Source organism: Caenorhabditis remanei, chromosome III (genome assembly GCF_010183535.1).
Source record: "Caenorhabditis remanei strain PX506 chromosome III, whole genome shotgun sequence".
NCBI classification, from domain to species: domain Eukaryota; kingdom Metazoa; phylum Nematoda; class Chromadorea; order Rhabditida; family Rhabditidae; genus Caenorhabditis; species Caenorhabditis remanei.
In genome coordinates, this window is record NC_071330.1 from 13143948 (window position 1) to 13171692 (window position 27745).

Here is a 27745-nt window from a genome sequence, read left to right on the forward strand (position 1 = left end):
AATTCGATATTTGTTTTCTCTCATTTTTCTCTGATTTTTCATATAATATATTCCCCCGTCCCGTACTTTTCTTTACACAATCAAAAACCCCCTATTACACATGCATGGGACCTGTGGCCGAAGTTGCAAAAGTTCGGCCATGACCGCTAAAAATGTTTTTCTTCCCTTTTAGTTTTTCGGCTTGTTTCTTCGACTATTTTTAGAATTTTTCTCCGGTTTCTGAATATTCTTTTGATGATTCAGATTTGAAAACAAATTTTTGAGAAAATGTCGAGGAAAAAAGAAAAATAAGCGATAATCGTGGAAATTTGAAAAATTGAAAATTAGTCAAATTATTAAAATTTTACCTTCAAAATTTAATTTAAATTTTAAATTATTTCGAAAGATTGACAGGTACCAGCAAAAACAGACAAAAATCAATTTTTCTCTTCGATTAGTGGCTGAAAAAATGCTCAAATTCGACAACAGCGACTAGTTTTTTTTTAAATTTCCAAAAAAATAAATAGAATTTAACTACTTTTAAACACAACTTATGTGAAAAACTTCTTAAAATCGAAACATTTCCATCTTGAACATTTTTTAAACTAACTTTTATGCAATTTTTTGTAAAATCTGAAAAAAGTTGACCCGTGTCGATTTACGCCGTAAACCCACACAAACCACCTATTTTCAAATATGTTCTACTTATTTAATTTTGAAGTATTTTGGCCGGTTTTTGTCAAATTTTCCATAATCAGACTTATTTTAATTTTTAAAAATTCTGAAATTTTCTATCTTAAAAATCTTTTTTTTTCAGAAAAGAAAGCAATTTTTGTAAAAATCTGAAAAAAAAATTGTCGATTTACGCCGGAATTTCACACTAACCACTTATTTTCGGATTTGTTATACTTTTTACCGTTTGTTGACAATTTTTCCATAAACAAAACTAATTTTACGCAAAAAATCTGAAAATCGCAATTTTCTCTGATTATTTCAGCAATGGCCAGTAGCAGACCAAAACGACAACCGAAACCTGTTAAACGTGATGAATTCATTGCGATTCGTTTGGATTCACAATCTGATGACGACGATTTTGAAGGTAGGAAATGCGCTCCATTGAGAATCCACGTACCAGGCGCCGGCGACACACGACCGCGCCGCAACTCAAAAACCGAAAATTCAAATGTCTGTTAAAATGCGAACACGCGACGCGACCGCGCCGCAGCCTAAAATTGAAATTTCAGACGAACCGACATCCTCCTCTTGCTCCTCGTCTTCGCCACCTTCCCGATCAAAACGTGCATATATGAAACGAGTAATACAGAAAAAAGATGAAGTGAGTGCCCGTAAATCGTTGGAATATTTCACTCCGGAAGAAAGTCAATCGATATTTCATTTCATTCTCTCACTGTGTCGATCGAAAAATCCATTGAGAGAAGGACGAGTTGCGAAGAGAAGAGTCGAGTTGAATTCCAGGGATTTATGGGAAAAGTGTAGAGAATTGACAGGATCCAGTAGGGATTCACATGCACACAAACAACAGTGAGTTTAGATACGAAATGGAGAAATTTGCTGAAAAATTCCACTGGGAAAATCAGAATTTTTTGACTTTTGAGCGTGAGAACACCTGTCAAATAGTCATATGTTCATGTTAAAAACAAAAAGTTTGGACATTCGGACAAACAGACAGACAGACTTTCGGATAAAAAGGGTTTCAAAGAATTTGGTTCCTAAATGGCCCGGAGCCGTAATAATACTCAAAAACCTCCAAAACCGCAAATTTTCAGCCCGAAAATTCCTGAAATTGGCCAGTGCTGGTGGCCGAACTTTTTTCTGTTTTAGGTTTCTAGGCCAAGGTTTGTGAGAAAACATAACCAGTTCACTGACGGCGGAAATGACCGTAAAGAATTTTCGATTTTGGAACACCAGCTTAGAAACCCGTAACAGAAAAATGTTCGATCAGCACAGACCACTTTTGAGAATTTAGAGAGTTTTTCGGACAGAAAATGGGTATTTTGCGGGTTTTTTGGAGAGTTTTGAACAATTTTTGCTAAAACAGAGGTTTTCCAGCAGAAAACCTGGAAATTCAGACTTGTCGATCCCCAGGTGATTGGCGCCATAATTCAACGTTTTAAATTTTTTTTTGTGAAAAAGTCAAATTTTTGACTATCATTCAGAATTGAAAGAAGTTCGGAAAAAAGCGTCGAAATTGTTCACATTTTCGATGAAAAAATTGTTTTAAAAAACGCTTTTGAGAATTTTGAGAGTTTTTTCGGATAGAAAATAGGGATTTTATGATGATTTTTTGAGCATTTTTGCTCAAAAACAGGTTTTTCAGCAGAAAACCTAGAAATTCACAGTCTGTCTGTCTATTCGTCCGGATGTCTGGAGATTAAGCCCCGCCCCCTCTTTCTAACTCTGAAACTCTCTTTATATTTTCAGTTTTATGCATTTCTGTCGAAAACTTCACGAATATCCGAATCTGACATTGGAGGAGAAAGTGGATTTATACTATGCATTGGACATTCGAGTCGTCGACGCATCTATCCGTGAAAAACTAATTGAAAAATTCGAAGTGGAATTCAATGAGACTGGAATTATTACGGGAAGTCTACTACTTCATCATTGGGATATTGTACATCCGGATAGTGAAAATGAAGAAGAGGAGGAGGCGGAGTCAAATAAATCAATGAAATTCACGGAATTCGATGATGGAATGATGTGGCAATTCATAGTTGATCAGATAAAAACAGGAGAGATTTTGACGAATTCGAAGAAATTTTGGGAAGAGTTTCGAAAGAAACACGAGAAGAAGACGGGCGGACACAGAGTACCAGAGACTTATAAGGCTAGGTGAGTTGATAGAGGGAGAGACATCTGGATTGGACGGAGGGACAGATGGACAAGAAAAGAGTGGAAAATGAAAAACTGAAAAATCCGAGAAATCTGCAAAAAAAGAAATCTAGACATCCAGACATCCGAACGGACTGTTTTTCTGAAAATTCTATAAAAATTGGAGATTTTTGGATCTGAAAAGTCTGGAATTACAGATGAAGAGGTTATTTGGACATACGGACAAACAGACAGACAGACACGACAGTTTTCAATTTTTTGACTTCAATCTGGACATCTGGACACACAGACAGAAATCCGATGAAATTTTTTTTGAAAAACAGAAATTCCGGTTGTAATCTATCTGGAAACCTGAGCTTTTAGCGAGATGTTGAGAAAAAGAGACATCCGGACACAAAGACAAACAGACAGACTAGAATTTTCTAACTCTGTCCAAAAATAGAAAATCAGAAGATCCGGGCATACAGACAGATAGAAAATGCACAACAACTGAAAAAAAATCTGAATAAATTCTAGAAATTACTGAAAATCAGCACAAAAGACGCACAGAAATCTGAAAAAAAAAGTAAAAATAGGTAATTTTTCAAATTTCGAGTTCCGGACATCCGGACAAACGGATTACCGCACAGACCCCCAATTTCTTTTTGCAAAGTCGATTAGAAGTACATATAAAGTTTTCAGTACATACATACGGATATCCGGACACACAGACATGTTGTACGGAATGACATATTTCTATTTCCGGAATCAAATTTTCGAAATCCGGAATCCGGAACCGGAATGCCGAAAAAACTCTGAATTCCGGAATTTCGGAATCCGGATTCCGGACAACTCTGATCTGGACCACCAGACACACAGACATTCTTTTTAACTTTTCCCCATTTCTCTGTCTACAGATACTTCCGAATTCTTCTTCCGAATCTCCACCGAATGCCATTCGACATTGAGACAAAAGCGGCATTGTATTTCCATTTGGAATGTGCAGTACCTGAGGAATTTAGAAAAGAGTGAGTTTTGGTTTTTGAAAATCGAAAAAAATCATATTTAGGTAGTTTTTGGCCATTTTTACTCATAAAACATGAATTTCTATCAATTTTTTACCGGGAAAGCCATTTTTTTCAACGATTTTTGCGAACTTATCTTTGCTTTTAAGCCGGAAAACTGATTTTTAGAAATCAAGGTTTTTTCGGTAATTTTCAACGATTTTTCTGCGTTTTTCAGCTTAAAATCGAGATTTTCAGGCTTCTTGGGAGGATTTTAACCCGAAAAATGAGGTTTTTAGTGCCTTAGTTCCCTTATCAATTTCAACCTAATCTTGGTTCATTTTTGATAAATTTTAATAGGAAAATACGGATTTTTCTCTGAAATCTACCTTAGAAAGTGATTTTTCATTAGTTGTAGCCAGTTTTTTCTGATTTTCAGGCGTTTTGACTTGAAAATCCCCAAACTTTCACATTTTCAGACTGTCCGATCGAGTGAATGTGAAATTAGATGAAGAAGGAATGATCTCTGAGTATCTATCATGTCCAAACCCTATTGTCCTTCAATCCCGCCCGTATAAATCGATAATTGGAATCTCATCAATTAACAAATTATCCACTTTGAAACCACCGAATACATCGAATGACACTAGACCGTACTCTACGGAAGAGGACGGTCAAATGTGGCAATATATTCTGTATCGAAGTAATGGAAAACGGATAAATCAGAAAATGAATGGATGGGTATTCTGGAAACAATTCATGTCACATGTACACACTGATAGAAGTTTGCAGAGTTTGAGTGAACAGTGAGTGAACTTCATTGGGTCTCAACACGATAACTACAGTAATCCGTTTTAAAAGCGCATACAGTACCTCTTCACCCAAATCTCGGTCATCAAACTTTGAGGATCCAGTTTTAGGGCTCTATGAAAGATAGAATCATGTTGGGTCCCATCACGAAAACTACAGTAACCAGGAAGAGTTTTATAGGCCACAATAGCTGAAAATTGATTATTTTTTACCAAAATTGAGCCGTTTTAAGACAAAAGTAGAAAAATATTTTCAAAATGAAGACCAAACATGGGTTTTTTTTTTCGGTAGAGCGCCTTTGCATAAAATATCAAAATTGTGGATTTGAAGTTCCTGGGAATCGGCTTTGAAATGCGATATTACGAATTGAAAACTGCGAAAAACACAAATTTAGGCCACCAAAAACACTAAAAATTGAAGTCGCAGCCTAGAAAATCACCTCCGGTGGCCTAGAAACCCAAACTTCGGCCAACAGACCTACAGAGTCAGATTCAGCTCATTGAGAGCTTTCAGAAAAGTATACTCGTCCACCTATTCTATTGCAAGTTTGGTCCCAGAACGAAAACTACCGTAACCCAATTTGAAGGCGCATACCGTAGTTTCGTGGTGGGACCCAACCCAGTCATGATTATACATTTCTGGAAACACTTTTCACGTTGAATCTGAAAATATACATTTCATGCATTTTGGATCAAAACTCATTGAGATACGGTAGTTTTCTGACCCCGAAATTCGAAATTTTCAGAAAATAGTCATGGTTATACTCATTCGAAGTGTCTTAACATGCTGATTCCAAATTTTAAAAAATTTTCAGAATTGGAGCAAAACTGGCAGAGTTACTGTAGTTTGAAAGGTTTGGGGTTTTCGCAAATATGTAACTTTTTAGTGTTTTAAGATATTCAAGCATTTCTATGATCAAGATATGTGAAAATTGTCGAATTTTGATTAGTGACAACTACAGTAACCTGGAATTTTCGGGGCGTGACCCATCTTCATCCAATTAAAAATAAGTTTTACCGAAGCCCGCCCATGATTATACTCATTCGAAGCGTCTTGACATGCTGATTCTGAATATATCGGTTTGGTGGCCTAGATTTGGGTTTCTAGGCCAAGGGGGGAGAAGTCGAAAATCTGTAACATCCGATTTCAACCAGTTTTTTGCAGTTTCGTGAAGGACCTAATGGATAATATACAGTACCTACCATACGACAAAAAGACCAAAATGGATCTCTATTTTGCTCTGAACCACCCGGTTGAAGATGAAGTACTCGCAGAGTTTGAATCAGTCGCCAGTGTTGTTCTCACCAGAACAAGATCCATCAAATTTGCGGCTGGAAATGGTTTTTCGATTGGACGGAGAGGACGAAACGGAGGAGATGAAAGTGGAGATGAGGGGATTCATTTATCTGAGGAGACACGACGACACAATACGAATTTATTCAATCAGATGCATGAAATGGCGAAGAAAAGGGAGAGAATCGAGGCGACTGCATCGAATAGTGATAGATTCCCCTATTTGTCAGTTTTTTTGAGTGAGATGGAAATTTTAGAAAAATTATAGGTTTTGACAGTTTTTGAAAGAAAACGTCGTTTTTTTAGTTACATTTTAAAGATTTTTTCTTTTAAAAAAAGTCTGAAAATTAGTGGAAAACTACGATTTTTACTTAGAATATGCGAAAAATTATGGTTTCATGCAATATTTGGACAATTTTGAACTGGAAAATTCGAAATTTTAGCTAAAATCTGTGGCAAAATGTATTTTTTCACTGAAAAATTCGAAAAGTTGACTTGAACTTAGGAATTTTACCCCTGAAAACTCAAAATTTCTGCTGAAATTTGGCGGAATAATGGATTTTTTATAGAAAAAACCACAGAAACTTACCACAAACTCATGTTTCGACTTTGGATGAGTAAAAATGATCATTTCTGATCGAAGAAACAAAAAACGGCGATTTTGCAGACCTCAAGGAATACGACCACGTGTGAAATATATCAGAAAAAGAGATAGAATTGCGGCGGCGAAGAGAGCAGAGAAAGCAGCGAGGTAAGGACATCTGGACATCCGGATGGACATCCGGACATAGATATTCTCTAAAAATAAGCCACGCCCACTTCTCGACTACCGTACCGTAAAGGTTCAGCAATCACCGAGACAGGAAGTGGGCGTGGCTTATTTATTTTCAGAGGCCGGAATTACAGTACACAGACACTAATGAGAGCGCCTCTATTGGGAGTATCTGTAAATTGAATCTGAGATATTAAAGTGATAACATTTATTCGAATTTAATATTTTTAACGAGGTTGATGAGATGCATGTCCAATAGTGTGACTTCATCCATGATTAGTATCGAAAATCCATCCAGTTCTCTCCTGCGATGGGGATCTTGAGAGCAGAGTGGAGGGTTCTTCCTCCTATGGCTAGGGCACCCTTGGCCATCAATGCGGTGATGAGGCAAATACCCTCATATTTCTTCTTGATCTCCGCAATTACGCGGGATTTGCCGACCGTTATGAACGCAATTACCTAACAATGATCATAGTAAATACTAGATGTCCAAAACAATCACTAACCTGCAGTCTGGCTGATTTGGTCGATCCAGTCGATAATAAAATCCTGTTGGCGGCTCTAGAAAAATAAGTTGAATAAGTTAGAATGATTCAATAAAAATAAGAAGACAGGCGATCGACAACCATCCACTAGGCTATCCGGATACAAGACTAACTGACTATGAGAACGAAGGGTGGAGCACTACTTATAGGGAGGGGAGGAGATTAAGATAAGAATTTCATGATGGGAGGAAGGATGAGGCGACGAAAAGGATCCGGATAGGAGACTCGGAAGAGAGACATCATTAGTCACAGTACGCATGACATTTAGTATTTGGAAGGAAGAATGAGGTGACAAGAAAAAAGCTGAATATCGGAGAAAGGGAGCCTGTTCCAAAGAAGAGATCAAGCAGATAGGTGAAAGGGAAATAGTCGAGAGAGATGTTCCAGTAAGATAGTAGCGAAAAATTGCTATAAGATAGCATCTGTCTCTCCACTCGAAACCTTCCATTCCTTACAAGAGAACTACTTTTAGAAAATGTTTGAGAATTTGCTGAAAATTGACTTAGTTTCGACCATTCTGAATACGATGGTAGCAAAATCTTTTGCATATTTCTGTTCCGGAGCTCAACAGCGAGCTCGAAAGTTGCTCCGCAAGATTTTGCACTCTTCACTGCCCGAACAAGAGGGAAATCTTGCGGATCAAGCTTCGTGCTCGTAGAAGCAGGAATAGGCAAAAGATTTTGTTACCATCGTATTCAGAATGGTCGAATCTACCTATGAGTCAATTTTCAGAAAATTCTCAAACATTTTCTAAAAGAAAACTCTTTTTTTTTAATTTTTAAATTTTAAATTTCCCCCAATTTCTTGCAGCCTCGCCGCGAAACAATCACCAAACGAACCACCACCGTACTTTCCGAATGAAAAGCTCCGTTATCAATATTTCACAGAACTTGAATATGGGAAACGAGTAGAGGATCATAGAAGGAAAAAAAGAATTGCGGAGGCGGAAGAGGATTCAGAAAACAACGAGGATGCGGAGACGGAAGTGAAACTGGAACCGATGGATTTTGTTTCAGAAGACGCGGAAATCGATGAGAAACCGACAAGGGACGAGCCGACGTCTTTTGAAAAGATTCAGAATGCTTTTTCGATGAGAATGGACCCACTGGATTCTGGAGCACAAGAAGAGCGAAAACCGGAGAAATTGTCAGTGACATCACCGCCGAAAATCCCAGAAAAAGAGCAAAAACCGGAGAGATTTGAGGATTCTGGAGCATTGAAACAGGCTGGCACGGTGCCAATAACGTCAAAACCCACACAGCTCATAGTTAAAACCATCCGGGAACGTGCCCCATACTATCCGGAAATTGCGGATTCAGAAGCGCCGACGACGATTCCGCAAACCGTTTTTCGAAAATTCAAAACGGACCACAACAAGGTTCCGGCATACTTTGAGCAAGTGCGCCCTTCTAGAGCAGTCGAAACGGTACCGTATGTGGCATACGATCATCCCGCTCTTGACGTCGTCACAGAACAAAAACCGGAGAGATTTGAGGATTCTGGAGCCTTGACACTGGCTAGCACGGTGCCAAAAACAAAACTTGTTTGGGAACATGTGCCATACTATCCGAAAATTGGGAAAATTAGGGATTATGAAGCTCCCACGACGTCAGAAGCACCAAAGATTCCACCTAAAGTTCTCAGACCGCCCGGAATTGGGTCCAGAATTGATCCACCTCGAAAACCCGTACCGTACCTCTACCCACCGTCGTACCGTACTTCTGCCAAAGTCAAGGGTACAGGCGCGACGAACAAGCCAAGATTGACGGATAAGAAGGATTCTGGAGTCGATGCGAAAACTCTTTATATGGCAATGGGCGGAGCACCGAAAACCGAATCGATACCGTATTATTCAGAAGAGGAAGAAGATGAGGAGGAGATGGATTTTGATTCCGCCCCCACGTCGTCAGAAGCGGTTTTCAGACGCCCCAGAATTGATCCACGTCGGGATCCAATACCGTACTTCTGCCCACAGCAATACCGTATTTCTATTCCGGAAGAGATGGATTTTGAGCCAAGAATTCCAGAATATGATCTGTCTTCTGAGATTCAGAAACAACCGGAAAGAGTACCGTACTTCCCGGAGGCGGAGCCCGAGGAGGCGGAGCCAAAAGAGAGACAATACAACCTCCGTTCCTATGTATACGATAAGACGCCACCTCCATTACCTGCAAACCGACATGCCCCGCCCCTTTATGTCGGGAGACGTTTTATAGCGAGAAAAGTGCCAACTACCAATTTTCTCCAGAAGAAACAATTGGTACCGATTGTGCCGAAACAACCGATACCGGTGGCCACGATGAGGTGAGTACTTTGGGAATCGGGACAACTCGCTTAAAACACAATTCTATGAGCTGAAAATTATACGATATATGAAATTTTGTTATTTTCAGTACATTCGACCCTATTAATTCTGGCATTGAACCCAATGGATGGGTAGAAAAAAAGCCAAAGAAAGAGTTGATTGTATTGCAAGGTGGATGGAATGGAGAAACGATGGATATGATGAATACACCGTCCTCTTCTTCATCTGGTTTTTTGACGTGAGTTTTAGATGTTTTTGGAAAAAAAATTGGCAAAAATTCGTTGTTTTGGGACATTTGGAAACACAAACAAGCTGACAGATTGAGATGTATAAAGACATCCGGATGTATGGACACACAGACAGTCATTATACGGATTCCATGTTGAGTCTGTTGACAGATATAGACATTTATGGATATCCGGAAACACAGACAGAAAAATTTGATTTTTGAAGAGAAAAACCTGAACAATTAGTCAAAGTTCAGAGTTTTTTCACTGAACATTTGAAATTTTAATGGACTTTTTGGCAAAAAACATTTAAAAATCTGTAGATTGCTGTGTTAAAACGTTTTCGTTCATTTTTTCATCAAATTCAGAATTTTTCAGGTGAGAATACTGTATATTTAACAAATTTCTTTAAAAACCATCATATTCAGTGAAAAATCACAATTTCCGATTGCAATTTCTATAAAATTCAAGGAAATCGACGATTCTGTAACATTCACCCGATTTTCATGTTTTTCTCATTAAAAAGTCTTTAAAATTTGAACATCCGGCTATACAGATTGATAGGCAGACATCCGAAATTGATAAGAATCCCCCAAACTCTGAAATTCCAGACGTCCCGCTTCAAAACCATCGAAAGTGATGTTGGCAATGGAATTGTTCAACAATCAGAAGCATGTTCCAACTACTACTCCAATCGAAGAACCGTTGAGACCTCATTCCGATGAATTCGTCGATTCGGCAATCGAAGAAATGGAGATTCATCTGAAAACCTTCTCGAAAGAGTTCTCCGACGCAAACTCCAAATTGACACCAGCACAACGACAGATGTATGGAGATAGGCTGTTGGTGAGTTTGTGGCTGGCGTGTCGGTGCCGTTTTTAGAATCTTTATTTTCAGGGATCCGTCAAAATGTTCCAAGCGGGAATCAAGAAAGCGATCATGAAGGATCCGTCATAATAATTAATTTGTTTAATTGTTTCATTGTAATACTTTTTCAATTGTCATAATTTCATAATTTTCTTTGTACGGGCATTTTGTTTTTATATAGATGAATTTAGCAATGTTTTTATGTGTGTTTCCCAGAATTTTCATTGGATCCAGGATCAAGGTTACTGTAGCTTTCCTGCATTCTTTATTTTACAGTAACCTGTAGTAGTACTGTAGTTGTAGGTCTTACTGTACGTCTTACTGTAACTATAGATGATACTGCGAATCTGGGTCTTTACTTTGTTTCTTTCCCAGAATGGCTCTTTTTCTGGATGTGGCGGGATGGATTTTATTGGATCCAAGATCAAGGTTACTGTAGCTTTCCTGTATTCTTTTTTACAGTAACCCGAAGTAGTACTGTAGCTGTAGATCTCACTGTAAGTCTTACTGTATCTGTCGGTCTTACTGTAACTGTAAGTAGTTCTATGAAGATGGATCATACTCATAGTTCATGCTGTGTTCTTACTGTAACTGTCCTTCAGATCAGCTTCGGGGCGTTTGGAAACAGAAACATTCGGCAACTTTCGCATTTCGACAGAAGACATTTCAAAACCAGACCTTTTGAAACTTGAACATTTTGAGACTAATCGGGAAGTAGTATACTGAAAAATCGCCTCATTTTTCAGTATTTTTTTCACTTTTACTGTCGAAATGTTTGGTTTTGAAATGTTGGCAAATCTCATGGTTTCCAAACGAGCTATTTTCAGCGTAAATGACCAATTTTGAGAGTGTGTGATGGTAAAACTAACTGTCCCACAAAGTAAACGTTGAATGGGTTATACAGATTAAGAATAGCTCTCAATTTTTGTAGTTGACAATTTTTTTGTATGAAGACTCTCTAAGAAGTTACGGATCGGCAAAGTAATTTCCCTCTCAAATCTCGCAATTTCGGTGTGAATTTTCCGAACATTTCACTTTGATGAGCTGTAACTCACCAGAGAGTTGCTTTACCAAAAAAATTTTCAACTACAAAAATGACGATCTATTTGTGATTTGTATAATCCATGTAAAATTTACCCTGTGGGACTATCAATGACTCCGTTTCCACACTCTCAAAGTACATTTATATCCAGTAATTGTAGGTGAGCCGAGCAACATTCGTCTTCTTAGGTTGCAGATTCTGCGAAGAAGTCAATCAATTTCCAGCTATTCGACACTTTGGAACCGGAAATCTTTCAAGTGATACTCACTCCACCATCCAATCCAAATGAATTCACTTCACGAGCAACTGATTGAGTGTGAATACATGACAACGACCGATGAAACAGGGAATGCTTCAGATTTTTTTGGAATTATGATGAAAGTGGCTCATCGCGTGTTTTCAAGTATTGTAACATTGCACCAGGCAATAGAGGTTTTCAGTGTGATTGGAGACGTTGCTACCTGGAATTGTCACGACACCCGCCAGCCATGATCGGACCAATCAGGAAGAAGAGCAAGGCATGCAGAAGAATTTATTTTCGTTGAGGAACTTAACTAATTTTTGACAATTTCCTTCATTTTTTGTTGAAATTGAAATTGGTAAAAAAGCAAAACACACATCTTTCCTATTTCTTTACAGTAACCCGTTTTGTATTTATCTGTTTCCTTTTGTCTGCCATTCCTTTTCCCTTTCTTCAAATTTTTGTTTCCAATGGATTCTCACAATAAAATTAATTTTTTTTTAAATTTACAATCGTTTTCATATTTCTCTTTAATTACATATTTTTAGGGATTCTTGATTCTTCTTTCACACAATTTTCATCGATTTTGCCTCTGAAATTGACTGTAAATTTTTATTTGTATAAGGGTAGTTTTCTTGAGATCAGAGCTGAAAAGATGTCTTATCAAGTGATGGGATGATCAAAAAGAACATTATATATTTCAGATTCCCTCGGAAGGCAGTATGAAAGGATGTCGATTCTTCGAATTTAACTGAATTCCTTCTCAATTTTTCAATAAAGTTATTTTCTTTACATAAACTTTTTCAAATAAAAGTTTTGAAGTTATGCTACACGCACGGCACGCTTCTTACAACCGCGCTCTGCCGAAACCGAATTGAGAGACTCAGAGAAAAAGAGACATTTCTCAAGATGATTTCGGTGGATCGCAGTTGTAAGAACTGTGCCGAGCTAATAATTGTCGTTCTCTTTCCTTCTTCTTTTCGAAATAGGACAGTCTAAAAGAACTTCGGGATTCTAGAATTGGTCACTCTTACCACAAAATTTGGGTTTTCTCTAGTCATTTTCAGCCAAGATACGAGCTTCAGAAGGTTCCACGACGATTCCACGCGTCAAAAAATGTTTTTCAAAAAGTGAAAATTGAAAGGTCAAGCAGCCACGTGGAATACTCGAAAAGTTCAAAGCACTATTTTGTGACCCCTACGTGGCATTTGCCACTTGTTTTCTCTTTTTTTTCAATCATTACGAAAGATGTATCGAATTCGACAATCGAAACTAAAAGTAGGAGTTGTTCGCAAGAATAATTCCAAAGGAGCTTGCAAGAAGTCAAGATTTGGAGTAATGAGCAACATGAAGAACAGTGAGTTATCTTTCTTATTTGGGTTGTAATGGCGCTCCGTCTGATTGTGAATTTTCGTAGGATTTCAATAGAGCGCGGTTCCAAAAAACACGTGGAGAAGATAAAATTAATTTAATTAAAAAAATGAAATTCCCGTGAATTGAACTACTCCACTAACCCACTGCGCTCCTTTTCCTTCCTTATATAGCCGCTGTTTCCTCAAATTCAAATCAGCTTTCGATTTGTGATAAAACCAAAACTGACGCAAATACGAATTTTTGGGATGGCGAGCGCCAGAGGGTCAAGTAAGTTGGGAGTGCACGCCCATGGGACCCCTGTTAGGATCTCTATCCGACTTTCCGTAGGATCTCTATGAAGTGCGATTGAAAAAAAAAACTTCCAGTAAGAAGTGAAAAACTTTCAATAAAATTGACGTGGGCTACTCCACTAACCTATTGCGCTCTTTTTCCTTCCTTATATAAACACTCTTTCCCCCAAACCAAATCAGTTCTCGATTTGTGATTACAACGAATTGCCGCAAAGAAAAAACGTCAGAATGGCGAGGTTTGGAAGAGCAAGTAAGTTGGGAGTGCGCGCCAATGGGACCCCTTGTTAGGTTACTGTATCTCTACTGATATTTTTCAGAGCTCTTGATCTTCCTGGCCTGCTCGATTTTGACAACTGCCTCCAATGGCCTCAAACAATCAGCCGATATCGGCAATGCTAACTGTAAGTAGTTCAAGATCTCAGTTTCCACAATGAAAGTTCATTTTCAGATCCGCCTTCGAGCGATGAAATACACAATGATCCACAGAAGATGGATCGTCTCTACATTCCATCAGGCACTTATAGTAAGTTTGAATGATAGCTAGTAGTACTGTAGTCATCTAATTTGTTTCAGAAGTGACCAACAAGGATCCACACCACCGTACTTACTCCGAACCCCACCCATCTGACTCCAAATCCGACCGCTCCCGTTTCCGACGTGATTCTAATGGTGAGTACTGTAGACAGATAGGGCACCTCACTCTTTGTGAACCCGCGCCTCTAAGAGGCGGGTTCCAGAGCTACAATAAGTTCTTCATACTGTATCTTTCCCACCAATCAACCAACGTTTCTTTCAGAAAACTTCACAAGCATCGTCGATCGTATGGAAAAGATATCTCGAGTTGTCAATGGAATATCGATTCAGCAGGGAATCATCAATGGAACCATCAAACCGGATGTTCTCATCGCTGAGCTTCTCAACTTCGGAAGTGTCTCTTTGTCCGACATCGATGGAATCAAATTAGATGAACTTTCGAAGGTTGTCCAGGATATTCAAAGTCTTTCGACTACGCTGGCAAAGAATGATGAAGTCGCAAGAATGGAGAAACGACTGACGACAATTAGCTTATTTGTTCGGGAATCAAATGGTGTCAGTGAGCTGAAAGAACCATCCAAAGAATACTCCAATGCTCTCATTGCTTGGAAGACTCTCAACGTTGACTGGACTAAATTCAATGAATTAAATACCTACTATTTGGGCTTTTTGAATGCAATTGAAACCTTCAAATCTCAATCTGTAGCTGTTGGTGACATCAATCTTGGCATTTCGACGCTGACGTACTTAGTCAACAGTTTGGCTGCTGGAAATTTGGATACCTATTCTGACACTTTGAAATCTGACGTTCTCCGGAAGGCAGACTCCATTTTTGCTCCATTCATCAGTTTTCAAAAAAGTGTTGCTTCCTTCCGGAAGAACGAGAATCTCTTGATGTATAGTTCAACGAGGGACAGAACACCGTTAGGTGCTCTTCGAGATAAGTTGAATGCGTTGAATGAGGTCGGCAAAGGTGCGAAAGCGCATCTCTCGAATGTTTCCAAGTTGGGTCAACTATTCATCGGCCGTCACCATAGGAGTTCTGGAAACATTTTGATTCACACGAATGGATTTCCTAATGGTTTCAAAGATCTGGAGCAGGTTTCGGATGATTTGAAGGATCCGTGGATTGAACAAGCAGTTGATGGACAATCGGAATCTCTGGCAAAAGCATTGGTTCAGCTGAGGACTCTGGCGAGAGCCACTCGTTCTGTTGATGAAACTATGGGTCCCAAAACAAATGCGGAGACTGTGAGTATGGCTGACATTCACAAGAAAGTTACGATGCTGTCAGAAATGAATCATCCACTCGCTGATGTTGCTGGCAAACTTCAAGATATTCAAAATGCTTGCTCGTCAGTCAACGTGCAGCCTGACAGTCAAGATGCCTTTGTTCTCTTGCAGAACCAAATAGTTGAGTTCACAAAGAAGTTGAAAGCAGTCGATCATGTGATCGCTGTGACCCATACCTTGAACACGGACAAGAACACTCAGCTGACAGCCGTGTCTCACATTTGCAAGTCTCATGTGGGGTCGAATTATGCTGAAACACAGGAAAATCTGAAAACCAGCAAGGAATATCAAGAAATTGTTGACTTGATACTGCCACTCAATGCTTCACTCGGATTGATTGGAAAAAGCGCTTCGTTAGAACCACTAAGTAACATACTGCAGAACTATACAACGATTGCAACTTATGTGAAAGAATCCACATCGTTCACAAGCATGCTGAAGAATCTTCAAGGAATCAAGGAATTGAGTCAAGTCGATGAAGTGCTCGATGCTCTTCGTAGTCATCGGGATATCAAGATTTCCAATTTCGATCCCGTCGCTGCGAAACTTGAAAAAGTCCGTCCGAAGCTGAAAGACCTTCAATCTTCGATTGGAAACATGAAAGGAGCTGACAGTTTGGAGAAGAAGTCGTTGGTCGAGATTCGCGATCTATTCAAGGATTCACAGAACATTGGTGGAGCGACTCGTGTCTTCCGGAGCATGCGGATGGTGAAGAAGAAGAACCAGACAGTGATGACTCCAGCGATGGAGAAGTTGATTCAGAATCAGTTGAAACACGTGAGTCAGCCACAACAGGACCAGTTGAATCAGTTGCTCGGATTGGACAAAGAATTGACGACCTTGATCGCCGCAATTGATAAGATCGAGACTTCTGTGACGCCATCACCATCTACTGATCTGGTCTCCCTCTGGCCGATTTTCTCACTTGCTAATGGATCCCAAGGAATTCCAATGGACTTTTTGGAAATCAGTGAGACAATCGATGAGCTATCGAAGGACCCAAATCTGAAGAGCCATCAACAGGACCTTCTGAAGATCAAGGATGACTTGGACTCTTTGGATTCGCTTGGTTTGGACTACTCGAAGCATCAGACTGCGATCAAGGAAACCGAGGAATCGTTGAAGCAACTCGACTTATTTTTTGAGTTGTTTAAGAAGAAGATAACTCCGAAAAATGTATCTCAAGACAGAAAGGGACCATTGGAGAAGAGACCAACAGGTGAAGGCAAGAATCCAAGTAGTGATTCTAGAAGATCGGAGAAGATTGAACAGAAGGGAAGCCATCAGTAAGAAAAAAAATTATTTGAATGATTACTAACAATCATATTTTCAGTTTCAACTGCTGGCTCGTCATGGGGATCACTCTTCTTCTTCTCGTATTGATAATTTGAATGGTAAGGGTCTTCAGATGATCAAAAGAGACCATTATATATTTCAGATTCTCCCGGAAGGCAGTATGAAACGATGTCGATTCTTCGAATTTAACTGAATTCTTTCTCAGTTTTTCAATAAAGTTCTTTTTCTACATAAGCTTTGTCAAATAAAAGTCTTGAAATTATGCTAATTGACGTTCTCTTTCCATCTTTTCGATACGGGACAGCTTTGAGATTCTAAAATTGGTTGAAACAACTGGGAGAGGAAGTTTACATCTTTTTCATTCTTCCTTACCACAAAATTTGGGGTTTCTCTGGTCATTTTCAGCCAAGATACGAACTTCAAAAGGTTTCCGAATCCACGCGACAAAAAATATTCGTACCCAACTTCCACAAAATTCAAGAGTAGTGGCGCGGCGAAGAAGCCAAAGTTGACAGATAAGAAGGATTCTGGAGTCGATGCGAAAACTCTTTATGTGGCGATGGGCGGAGCACCGAAATCGGTACCGTATTATTCAGAAGAGGAGGAAGAAGAAGAGGAGGAGATGGATTTTGACTCCGCCCCCACGTCGTCAGAAGCGGCTTTCAGACGCCCCAGAATTGATCCACGTCGGGATCCAATACCGTACTTCTGCCCACAGCAATACCGTATTTCGGAGGAGATTGATTTTGAGCCAAGAATTCCAAAATATGATCTGTCTTCTGAGATTCAGAAACAACCGGAAAGAGTACCGTACTTCCCTGAGGCTCCAAAGGAGAAAGAGGAGCCCGAGGAGGCGGAGCCAAAAGAGAGACAATACAACCACCGTTCCTAAAAAAATTAGTCGAAGTTCAGAGTTTTTTTCACTGAACATTTGAAATTTCAACGAACTTTCTGGCAAAAAACATTAAACATCTGTAATGTGCTGTGTTTCGAGTGAAAAAAACGTTTTTTAAATTTTATTTTTCATCAAATTGAGAACTTTTCAGGTGAGAATATTGTATTTTTAACAAATTTCTTTTTTTTAAAACCAATCGCAATGTCCGATTGCAATTTCTATAAAATTCAAGAAAATCGCTGATTCTGTAACATTCGCCCGATTTTCATGTTTTTCTCATTAAAAAGTCTTCAAAATTTGAACATCCGGCTATACAGATTGAAAGGCAGACATCCGAAATTGATAAGAATCCCCCAAACTCTGAAATTCCAGACGTCCCGCTTCAAAACCATCGAAAGTGATGTTGGCAATGGAATTGTTCAACAATCAGAAGCATGTTCCAACTACTACTCCAATCGAAGAACCGTTGAGACCTCATTCCGATGAATTCGTCGATTCGGCAATCGAAGAAATGGAGATTCATCTGAAAACCTTCTCGAAAGAGTTCTCCGACGCAAACTCCAAATTGACACCAGCACAACGACAGATGTATGGAGATAGGCTGTTGGTGAGTTTGTGGCTGGCGTGTCGGTGCCGTTTTTAGAATCTTTATTTTCAGGGATCCGTCAAAATGTTCCAAGCGGGAATCAAGAAAGCGATCATGAAGGATCCGTCATAATAATTAATTTGTTTAATTGTTTCATTGTAATACTTTTTCAATTGTCATAATTTCATAATTTTCTTTGTACGGGCATTCTTTTTGTATAGATGAATCTAGCAATGTTTTTATGTGTGTTTCCAAAAATTTTCATTGGATCCAGGATCAAGGTTACTGTAGCTTTCCTGCATTCGTTTTTTACAGTAACCTGTAGTAGTACTGTAGCTGTAGGTCTTATTGTACGTCTTACTGTAACTATAGATGATACTGCGAATCTGGGTCTTTACTTTGTGTTTTTCTTAGAATGGCTCTTTTTCAGGATGTGGAGGGATGGTTTTTATTGAATCCAGGATCAAGGTTACTGTAGCTTTCCTTTTTACAGTAACCCGGCGTAGTACTGTACCTATCGGTCTTATTATACGTCTTACTGTACCTGCCGGTCTTACTGTAACTGTAAGCAGTACTGTGGATGTGTATCTTTCTGTAGTTCATACTGTCAATGGAGTTCTTACTGTAACTGTCCTTCAGATCAGCTTCGGGGCGTTTGGAAACAGAAACATTCGGCAACCTTCGCATTTCGACAGAAGACATTTCAAAACCAGACGTTTTGAAACTTGGACATTTCGAGACTGATCGGGAAATAGTATACTGAAAAATCGCCTTTTTCAGTATTTTTTTCACTTTTACTGTCGAAATGTCTGGTTTTTCTGTCTGGTTTTGAAATGTTGGCCAATCTCATGGTTTCCAAACGACCCGGAATCTCCTTTTTTCAGCGTAAATGACCAATTTTGAGAGTGTGTGATGGTAAAACTAACTGTCCCACAAAGTAAACGTTGAATGGGTTATACAGATTAAGAATAGCTCTCAATTTTTGTAGTTGACACTTTTTTCGTATGAACACTCTCTAAAAAGTTACTGATCGGCAAAGTAATTTCCCTCTCAAATCTCGCAATTTCGGTGTGAATTTTCCGAACATTTCACTTTGATGAGCTGTAACTCACCAGAGAGTTGCTTTACCAAAAAAATTGTCAACTACAAAAATGAAGATCTAGTTTTGATTTGTATAATCCATGTAAAATTTACCCTGTGGGACTATCAATGACTCCGTTTCCACACTCTCAGAGTACATTTATATCCAGTAATTGTAGGTGAACCGAGCAACATTCGTCTTCTTAGGTTGCAGATTCCTGCGAAGAAATCAATCAATTTCCAGCTATCCGACACTTTGGAACCGGAAATCTATCAAGTGATACTCACTCCACCATTCAATCCAAATGAATTCACTTCGCGAGCAACTGATTGAGTGTGAATACACATAGAATTGACACAGCACCCCCAGCCATGATCGGACCAATCAGGAAGAAGAGCAAAGCGTAGAGCAGAAGTCTTTTCGTTGAGAAGAACAACTAATTGTTTGCCAATTTTCTTTATTTTTTATTGAAACTGTAATTCGTAAAAAAGCAACAAAAATACCACTTTTCCTATTTCTTTACAGTAACCCGTTTTGTTTTTATCTGTTCCCTTTTGTCTGTCATTCCTCTTGCTTTTGTTATAGTTTTTGTTTCCCGGTGGATTCTCACAATAAAACGTTTTCATATCGTTTTCATATTTTTCTTTCATTATGGACCTATTCTGGGGTAGCAAAAAATAGTTTTTTGCTTATTTTTTGCTATTCAGAAAGTAGCAAAAAAAGCAAAAAACTCCTGGTTTGGAGGCATTTTTTGCTTGACCTTTTCTAGGCCAGCCCGCGGTTTTCTAGGCCATGTGTAGATTTACGGGAGAATTTTTTGCGATTTTTTCAGCATTCATGTACTTTATCGCTACTTTTGAACTGAATTCGTAATTTTATTGATTTATTCCATACTTTGCAATCGTAAAATGATTTTTTTCCGAACTTTGCTGAAAAAATCCCAAAAAAAGCTCCCGTAAATCTACACCAAACACAGGTCTTGCAGCGAATGGCCTAGAAAACCGCGGGCTGGCCTAGAAAAGGTCAAGCAAAAAATACCTCCAAACCAGGAGTTTTTTGCTTTTTTTGCTACTTTCTGAATAGCAAAAAATAAGCAAAAAACTATTTTTTGCTACCCCAGAATAGGTCCATTAGATATTTTCAGGGATTCTTCAGTTGTTTCGATGGTGCATCTGAAATTGATTGTTAATTTTTGTTTGCAGAACGGTAGTCTTCTTGAATTTGTTAGTTCAGTAATGTGTGATCAGACCTGAAAAGATGTTTTATCGTGTGGTGGAATGATCAAAGAGGACATTATATATTTCAGATTCCCTCGGAAGGCAGTGTGAAGCACGTCGATTCTTCGAATTTAATTGAATTCCGTCTCAATTTTTCAATAAAGTTATTTTTTTACCTAAACTTTCTGAAATAATAGTTTTGAATTTATGCTAATTGTCGTGCTCTTTTCTTCTTCTTTTCGAAATGGGACAGTAGTAAACAACTGGGATTCTAGAATTGGTTATTCTTACCACAAAATTTGGGTTTTCTCTGACCATTTTCAGCCAAGATACGAGCTTCAGAAGGTTCCACGACTACCCGATTCCACGCGTCAAAAAAATGTTTTTCAAAAAGTGAAAATTGAAAGGTCAAGCAGCCACGTGGAATACTCGAAAAGTTCACAAAATCTTTTTTGTGACCCCTACGTGGCATTTTCCACTTGTTTTCTCTTTTTCTCATCATTACGACAGATTTATCGATTAAATTCGACAATCGAAACTAAAAGTAGGAGTTGTTCGCAAGAAAAAATCCAGAAAGAGCTTGCAAGGAGTCAAGATTTGGAGCAATGAGCAACATGAAGAACAGTGAGTTATCTTTCTTATTTGGGTTGCAATCGCGCTCCGTCTGATTTTACGTAGGATTTCAATGGAGCGCGGTTGGAAAAGAAACGTGGAGAAAATGAAATTAATTTAATTAAAAAAAATAAATTCCCGTGATTTGAACTACCCCACTAACCCAGTTTGCTCTTTTTCCTTCCTTATATAACCACTGCTTCCTTGAATTCAAATCAGTTTTCGATTTGTGATAAAACCAAAACTGACGCAAATACGAACTAATAGAATGGCGAGCGCCAGAGGGTCAAGTAAGTTGGGAGCGGGCGCCCATGGGACCCCTGTTAGAATCTCTATCCGACTTTCCGTAGGATCTCTATGAAGTGCGATTGAAAAAAAAAACTTCCAGTAAGAAGTGAAAAACTTTCAATAAAATTGACGTGGACTACTCCACTAACCTATTGCGCTCTTTTTCCTTCCTTATATAAACAATCTTTCCCCCAAACGAAATCAGTTCTCGATTTGGGATTACAACGAATTGCCGCAAAGAAAAAACGTCAGAATGGCGAGGTTTGGAAGAGCAAGTAAGTTGGGAGTGCGCGCCAATGGGATCCCCCCTTAGGTTACTGTAGCTATATTCCTATTTTCAGAGCTCTTGATCTTCCTGACCTGCTCGATTCTGACAACTGCCTCCAATGGCCTCAAACACCCAGCCGATATCGGCAAAGCAAACTGTAAGGAGTTAAAGATTTCAGGATTCTAGAAAATTAAATGATTTTCAGATCCGCCTTCGAGCGATGATCTCCACAATGATCCACAGAAGATGGATCCTCTCTACATCCCACGAGGCACTTATGGTATGTTTGAATGATAGCTAGTAGTACTGTAGTCATCAATATTGTTTCAGAAGTGACCAACAATGATCCACACCACCGTACTGGCTCCGAACCCCACCAATCTGACATCGAATCCGACCGCTCCCGCTTCCGACGTGATTCTAATGGTGAGTACAGTAGGCAGATAGGGCAACTCACTCTTTGTGAGCTCGCAGCTCTGAGAGGCGGGCTCCAGGGATACAAGAAGTTCTTCAAAATGTATCTTTCCCATCAATCAATCAATATTTCTTTCAGGAAACTTCACAAGCATGGTCGATCGTATGGCAAAGGTTTCCCGCGTTGCCAATGGAATATCGATTCAGCAGGGAATCATCAATGGTACCATTAAACCGGATGTTCTCATCGCTGAGCTTCTCAACTTCGGAAGTGTCTCTTTGTCCGACATCGATGGAATCAAATTAGATGAACTCTCGAAGGTTGTCCAGGAGATTCAAAGTCTTTCAACTAAGCTAGAAAAGGATGATGAAGTCACGAGAATGGAGAATCGACTGAAGACACTTAGCTTAATTGTTCGGGAATCGAATGGTGTCAGTGAGCTGAAAGAACCATCTACAGAATATTTGGATGCTCTCACTGGTTGGAAGAATCTCCAAGTTAATTGGGATCCAATTCATGACTCTGTTCATGTTTCCGGTGTCATGATAACAAATGTAAAACTACTGGATTCTAAATCATTGATAGAATCAGAAATCAAAGCATCAATCCGTGACATAGAGGATTTTGTTGATACATTGTTAAAAGATAACCTGGATGGATATTCTAAGCAGCTGAAGTCTGATGTTCTACGAAAAGGAGACATCATTTTTGATCCATTCATCAGTTTTCAAAAAAGTGTTGCCTTGTTCAAAAAATACCAGAAACTCTTGACATACGTTGATGGTGTAGAGGAATCACTGCTTGAAAACCTTCGTGATCAACTGATTTTGTTGAGTGATGCCGTCAATGGTTCAAAAGCGAATCTATCAAATTTCTCCAAGTTGGAAGAACTATTCAATGGCCGCCATCATGGGAATTCTGGAAACATTTTGATTCACACAAATGGATTTCCTAATGGTTTCACTGATCTGGAGATGGTTTCGGATGATCTGAAGGATCCGTGGATTGAACAAGCAGTTGATGGACAATCGGAATCTCTGGCAAAAGCATTGGTTCAGCTGAGGACTCTGGCGAGAGACATTGAATCCGTTGATCGAACTATGGGTCTCAAGACAAATGCGGAGACTGTGAGTATGACTGACATTCACAAGAAAGTTACAATGCTGTCCAAATTGGTTCATCCATTCACTGATGTTGCTGGCAAACTTCTAGATATTCAAAATGCTTATTCAACAGCAAACGTGCTTCCTAAAAGTCAAGATGCCTTTGTTCTCTTACAGAACAAAATAGATAAGTTCACAAAGAAGTTGAAAGCAATCGATCATGTGATAGCTGTGACCCATACATTGAACACGGACAAGAAAACTCAGCTGACAGCCGTGTCTAACATTTGCAAGTCTCCTGTGGTTTCGAAGTATGCTGAAATACGGGATAAGCTGAAAAACAGTAAGGAATATCAAGAAATTGTGGAACATATTCTGACACTAAATTCTTCACTCGGGTTGATCGGAAAAAATGCTTCGTTTAATGAAACGTTGAATAATATACTGCAGGAGTATACAGTGATTGCAACCTATGTGAATCAGTCCAAATCGTTCACAAGCATGTTGAAGAGTCTTCAAGGGATTAAGGAATTGAGTCAAGTCGATGAAGTGATCGATGCTCTTCGAGGTTATCGGGATATCAAGATTTCCAGTTTCGATCCAGTCGCCACGAAACTTGAAAAAGTCCGTCCGATGCTGAAAGACCTTCAATCTTCGATTGGAAACATGAAAGGAGCTGACAGTTTGGAGAAGAAGTCATTGGTCGAGATTCGCGATTTGTTCAAGGATTCACAGAACATTGGTGGAGCGACTCGTGTCTTCCAGAGTATGCGGATGGTTAAGAAGAAGAACCAGACCGTGATGACTCCAGCGATGGTAGACGTGGTGAAAAAGTTGAAAAATATGAGTCCGAAACAACAGGAAGGGTTGAATCAGTTGCTCGGATTGGATGACGAGTTGACAACCTTGATCGGTGCAATTGGAAAGATCGAGACTTCTGTGACGCCATCAACATCTACTGATCTGGTTTCCCTTTGGCCGATCTTCTCACTTGCTAATGGAGCCAAAGGAATTCCAATGGACTTTTTGGAAATCAGTCAAACTATTGAGATCATATCGAAGGACCCAAATCTGAAGAGCCATCAACAAGACCTTCTGAAGATCAAGAATGACTTGGACTCTTTGGATTCGCTTGGTTTGGACTACTCGAAGCATCAGACTGCGATCAAGGATACCGAGGAATCGTTGAAGCAACTCGACTTGTTCTTCGCTTCTTACGAGAGAAAAGTCACTCCAATTGTCCCTACAGTACCTACACCGAAGACCTTGCCACCACCAACTGCACAAAGTTCAATCTCTGGATCCGCCGGAAACATTGATAACGAGAAACATTTAGAGAACACGATTCCGTAAGTGTTTGTATTATACTAATGAACTGTTGAAGAAACTGATATTTTACAGAGACTGGGTAATGTATGTTATTTTTGTTATCTCACTTATCGGCGTCGGGGTGAGTGGTGGCTTTTGTTGGAACCGGTTTGATCATTATAAGTCAAATCGAGGTGAGTGATTTCAGAGCAAAAAAATACAAATAACAAGAATCGTTTTCAGTGTTCCCAATTATGATCAACGAAAACTTATTCGAAGTCTACCTCGCGGATATTGTCAGCAAAGTGGTTCGTTTCGCCGCCCAGTACAGGTATGTGTGCGTTGAGCGCCTCGCATTTTTTCAAAAATTCGACAAGAGAGAGTGTGCGAATTGGAGAGACGCAGACATCATCTCTTTAATTCACACTTTCTCTCTCTCGTCGCATTTTCGCAAACTTTGAATTTTTACAGCGCCGTAATCACCTCCGAAGACAAATCCAAGAAAGGTCAAAAATCCAAGAAAGGCCAGAAAGCCCAGAAAGGCCAGAAAGCCCAGAAAGGCCAGAAAGCCCAGAAAGGCCAGAAAGCCCAGAAAGGCCAGAAAGCCCAGAAAGGTCAGAATGCCGAGAAAGGCCAGATAGCCGAGAAAGACCAGAAAGCCGAGAAAGAGGAGGAAGAAGAGAAAGAGAAGAAATTACTGTACTCTGGTGCATTCAAGTTGTATTTCATGGCACTCTATGAGCACAATTGCCGACAAACTATTGCTGAAGAACCTAATCAACTGGTCTTGGATCATGAAAAGTATCAAAGGTTTGATTCATCAATTTAAAAAATATCTAGACGAGCAAAACTTCTTACAGAGCAAATGAGCCGCTTTCGGATGTGAGCCCTCTATGGTTGATAAAGAAAAAGTCGTGGTTCGGCAATGTTCGGTATATGCATGCAAACCTGATAAAGTACAAGAACAACTTCAAGTTGGGACTCTTCCAAGCTCCTCAATTGGCTAACGCTGCTACTGGAGCGAAGGAAACCGTTGGAATGTTCTATTGGGCGATGAAAGAGCAGAAGGCTACGTTGATCGTGTGCATGGTGAAGATTGGTATCGAGTGTTGTCAATATTTCCCGGTGAAAGTCGGAGATAAGTTGACATTTGCTGATGGAAATCTCGTTGTCACATGCAAGTCTTTGGAGGAAGAGCATGACGGAAAAATTCGAATGCGCACTTTGGAAGTGAAGTTCAAGTGAGTGAATCCATTGTAGAAGTATAAATAATTCTCATTTTCAGAGGTTGCCGATCGTTCACCATCACCCACTCTCATTACGATGAATGGACGAACAAGCTCCCGGTAGACCTCTCTCCGATCATGTCCATTTTTGAGAAAATGGATAAGGAAAAAGTGGTTTTCATGCACTGTGACTTTGGTATTTATCGTTCAGGAATTATGGCTCGTGAGTTAATGTTAGAACACATGATTTTCTACGGAAATACTCATTTCAGAGGTCCTTATGAACAAGACTCATTTGGAAATGGATCGTGGACGTCTAGCGTATGGATCGGCTGTGAATGACGTGAGAAAAATTCGTACTGGTGTCATTAAGAATGGAGTCGAGTTTCTGGATATGGTCATCCTCACTTTCAAATACTTCCGAACGGTAAGCTGAATCAGAATTAGTCCAAGATTCTATTCATTTGTTTACAGTTCGTCCCGGACATCAAACACTTCTCGAAGGAGACGAAAGAGCACATCTTCTTCAGCGAGTCTGCCATTGCACAGTATGTCCGTGACTTAGTTCACGTTGACCTAGATCTCATGGCACTGAACGAGATGAACCAGAAGAAAGTGGAATTCATGGAGAAGAGCAAGAAAGAAAAGATTGAGAAGAGCAAGAAAGAAGGAAAGAGTGAGAAGAAGGATGGGAAGAAGAGTGAGAAGAAGGATGGGAAGAAGAGTGAGAAGAAGGATGGGAAGAAGAGTGAGAAGAAGGCGAAAAGTGAGAAGAAGGGTGAAAAATCGAAAAAGAAGGTATCCGTGAAAGATGTGAAGGAGAGCAAGCCTGCAGCGAAAGACCCGAAAAAGAATCAAGGTCGTAGAAAGTCTAAACTACCATCTTGTGCGCCGAATCCCATGGATGATTTGCTTTGTGAACTTTCGTATTATACAAACAACCCAAAAATAAGCAATGACTTTAAGCATGATATCATCACAACGGACAAATTCCAAAAGAAACTCGAGAAGAAGTTGGATAATACGGTAGATGATGACGAAGACGTGCCTGATCAGCCTCCTGAAGAAGTAGAAAACACTCAAGAAATCACTGTTGAGGCCCCCGAAGAGCCGAAGGAAGGAGAGACGAAGCCGAAGGAAGGAGAGACAAAACCGAAGGAAGGAGAGACGAAGCCGAAGGAAGAAGTGAAGGAGAAGAAAAAGAAGAAGAGAAAGAATAAGACGTTGACGGAGTCGGTGGAATATGAGCCTGGAAAGGAATATCCGGTCGGAACGAGATTCAAGAGATTGGATGAGGAAATTTACCTTGACGACTTCTTGACGAATATCCTTAAGTAAACTCGATTAATTTTTGTATTATTGTATTGCCGCTGCAGTAGCGCGTTGCTGAATAAACTTGATTTTTGATGAGAAATTGTTGTATTTTTGGGCAAAAAATATTCAGAAAATCTAATTAGAACCGACAGATAGTAGAAACTCAGAAAAATTGAACAAAATCTTATCGAAAACGGCCGTTTTAACGTTTAAACGGGGAAAAAAAAACTTCTAGAAACCATTCTCTAAACAGTGAATCTTCGGAGAAAAAGAGATAGATAAGCAAACTCGAAAACTGGCGGAAACGAGAAATCAGTTCTATTTTACCGAAGAAAAACGGGCTGGGGCACATAAAAACAGCAAAAAAGCGCGTCATTGCAAGATCATAGAAAAATTTGCCCCGAAAATCAGTGTAAAAAGGCGAAAAAAGGAGATTTGCCGGGGAGGGGAATCGAACCCCTAAAGGATTTACATCCACAGATTCCCCAAACCTGCGCCTTTGCCACTTAGCTACCCCGGCAATTAGAGAATTCGAGGTTGAAAACGATATGATGCAAATTGTTTGATTACCTGGCATTACGGTATGCAAGAAATTAGGAAAATTTGATTTTGACTAGAACCGGCTGTTTTTTGAATATTAATGTTGGAATTTGGCTTCTAAAAATTAGGAATAACTTGAATTATTTTTAAATAGCAAAATATAGTTGAAAACATCTTTAATTTCTGTA

The 27745-nt window shown here is 39.4% G+C and overlaps 3 protein-coding genes across 3 annotated transcripts; all 3 read left to right on the forward strand.

Annotated features, from left to right (window-relative positions):
• Positions 1 to 978: 978 nt before the first annotated feature.
• Positions 979 to 10724, forward strand: GCK72_011141 (uncharacterized protein; the record flags this gene model as incomplete). The annotated part of the gene is made up of 11 exons (XM_053728246.1): positions 979 to 1078; positions 1224 to 1521; positions 2422 to 2832; positions 3729 to 3839; positions 4295 to 4621; positions 5790 to 6143; positions 6586 to 6669; positions 8046 to 9539; positions 9629 to 9778; positions 10379 to 10613; positions 10665 to 10724. 11 exons carry the CDS (start codon positions 979 to 981, stop codon positions 10722 to 10724), a joined length of 3624 nt encoding a protein of 1207 aa, XP_053587823.1.
• Positions 10725 to 13165: 2441 nt separating this feature from the next.
• Positions 13166 to 17596, forward strand: GCK72_011142 (uncharacterized protein; the record flags this gene model as incomplete). The annotated part of the gene is made up of 6 exons (XM_053728247.1): positions 13166 to 13274; positions 13899 to 13982; positions 14030 to 14104; positions 14155 to 14250; positions 14378 to 16694; positions 17110 to 17596. 6 exons carry the CDS (start codon positions 13166 to 13168, stop codon positions 17594 to 17596), a joined length of 3168 nt encoding a protein of 1055 aa, XP_053587824.1.
• A 403-nt stretch (positions 17597 to 17999) lies between these two features.
• On the forward strand, positions 18000 to 18317 carry GCK72_011143 (uncharacterized protein; the record flags this gene model as incomplete). Its single annotated transcript, XM_053728248.1, has 2 exons — positions 18000 to 18206; positions 18258 to 18317. 2 exons carry the CDS (start codon positions 18000 to 18002, stop codon positions 18315 to 18317), a joined length of 267 nt encoding a protein of 88 aa, XP_053587825.1.
• Positions 18318 to 27745: the final 9428 nt, after the last annotated feature.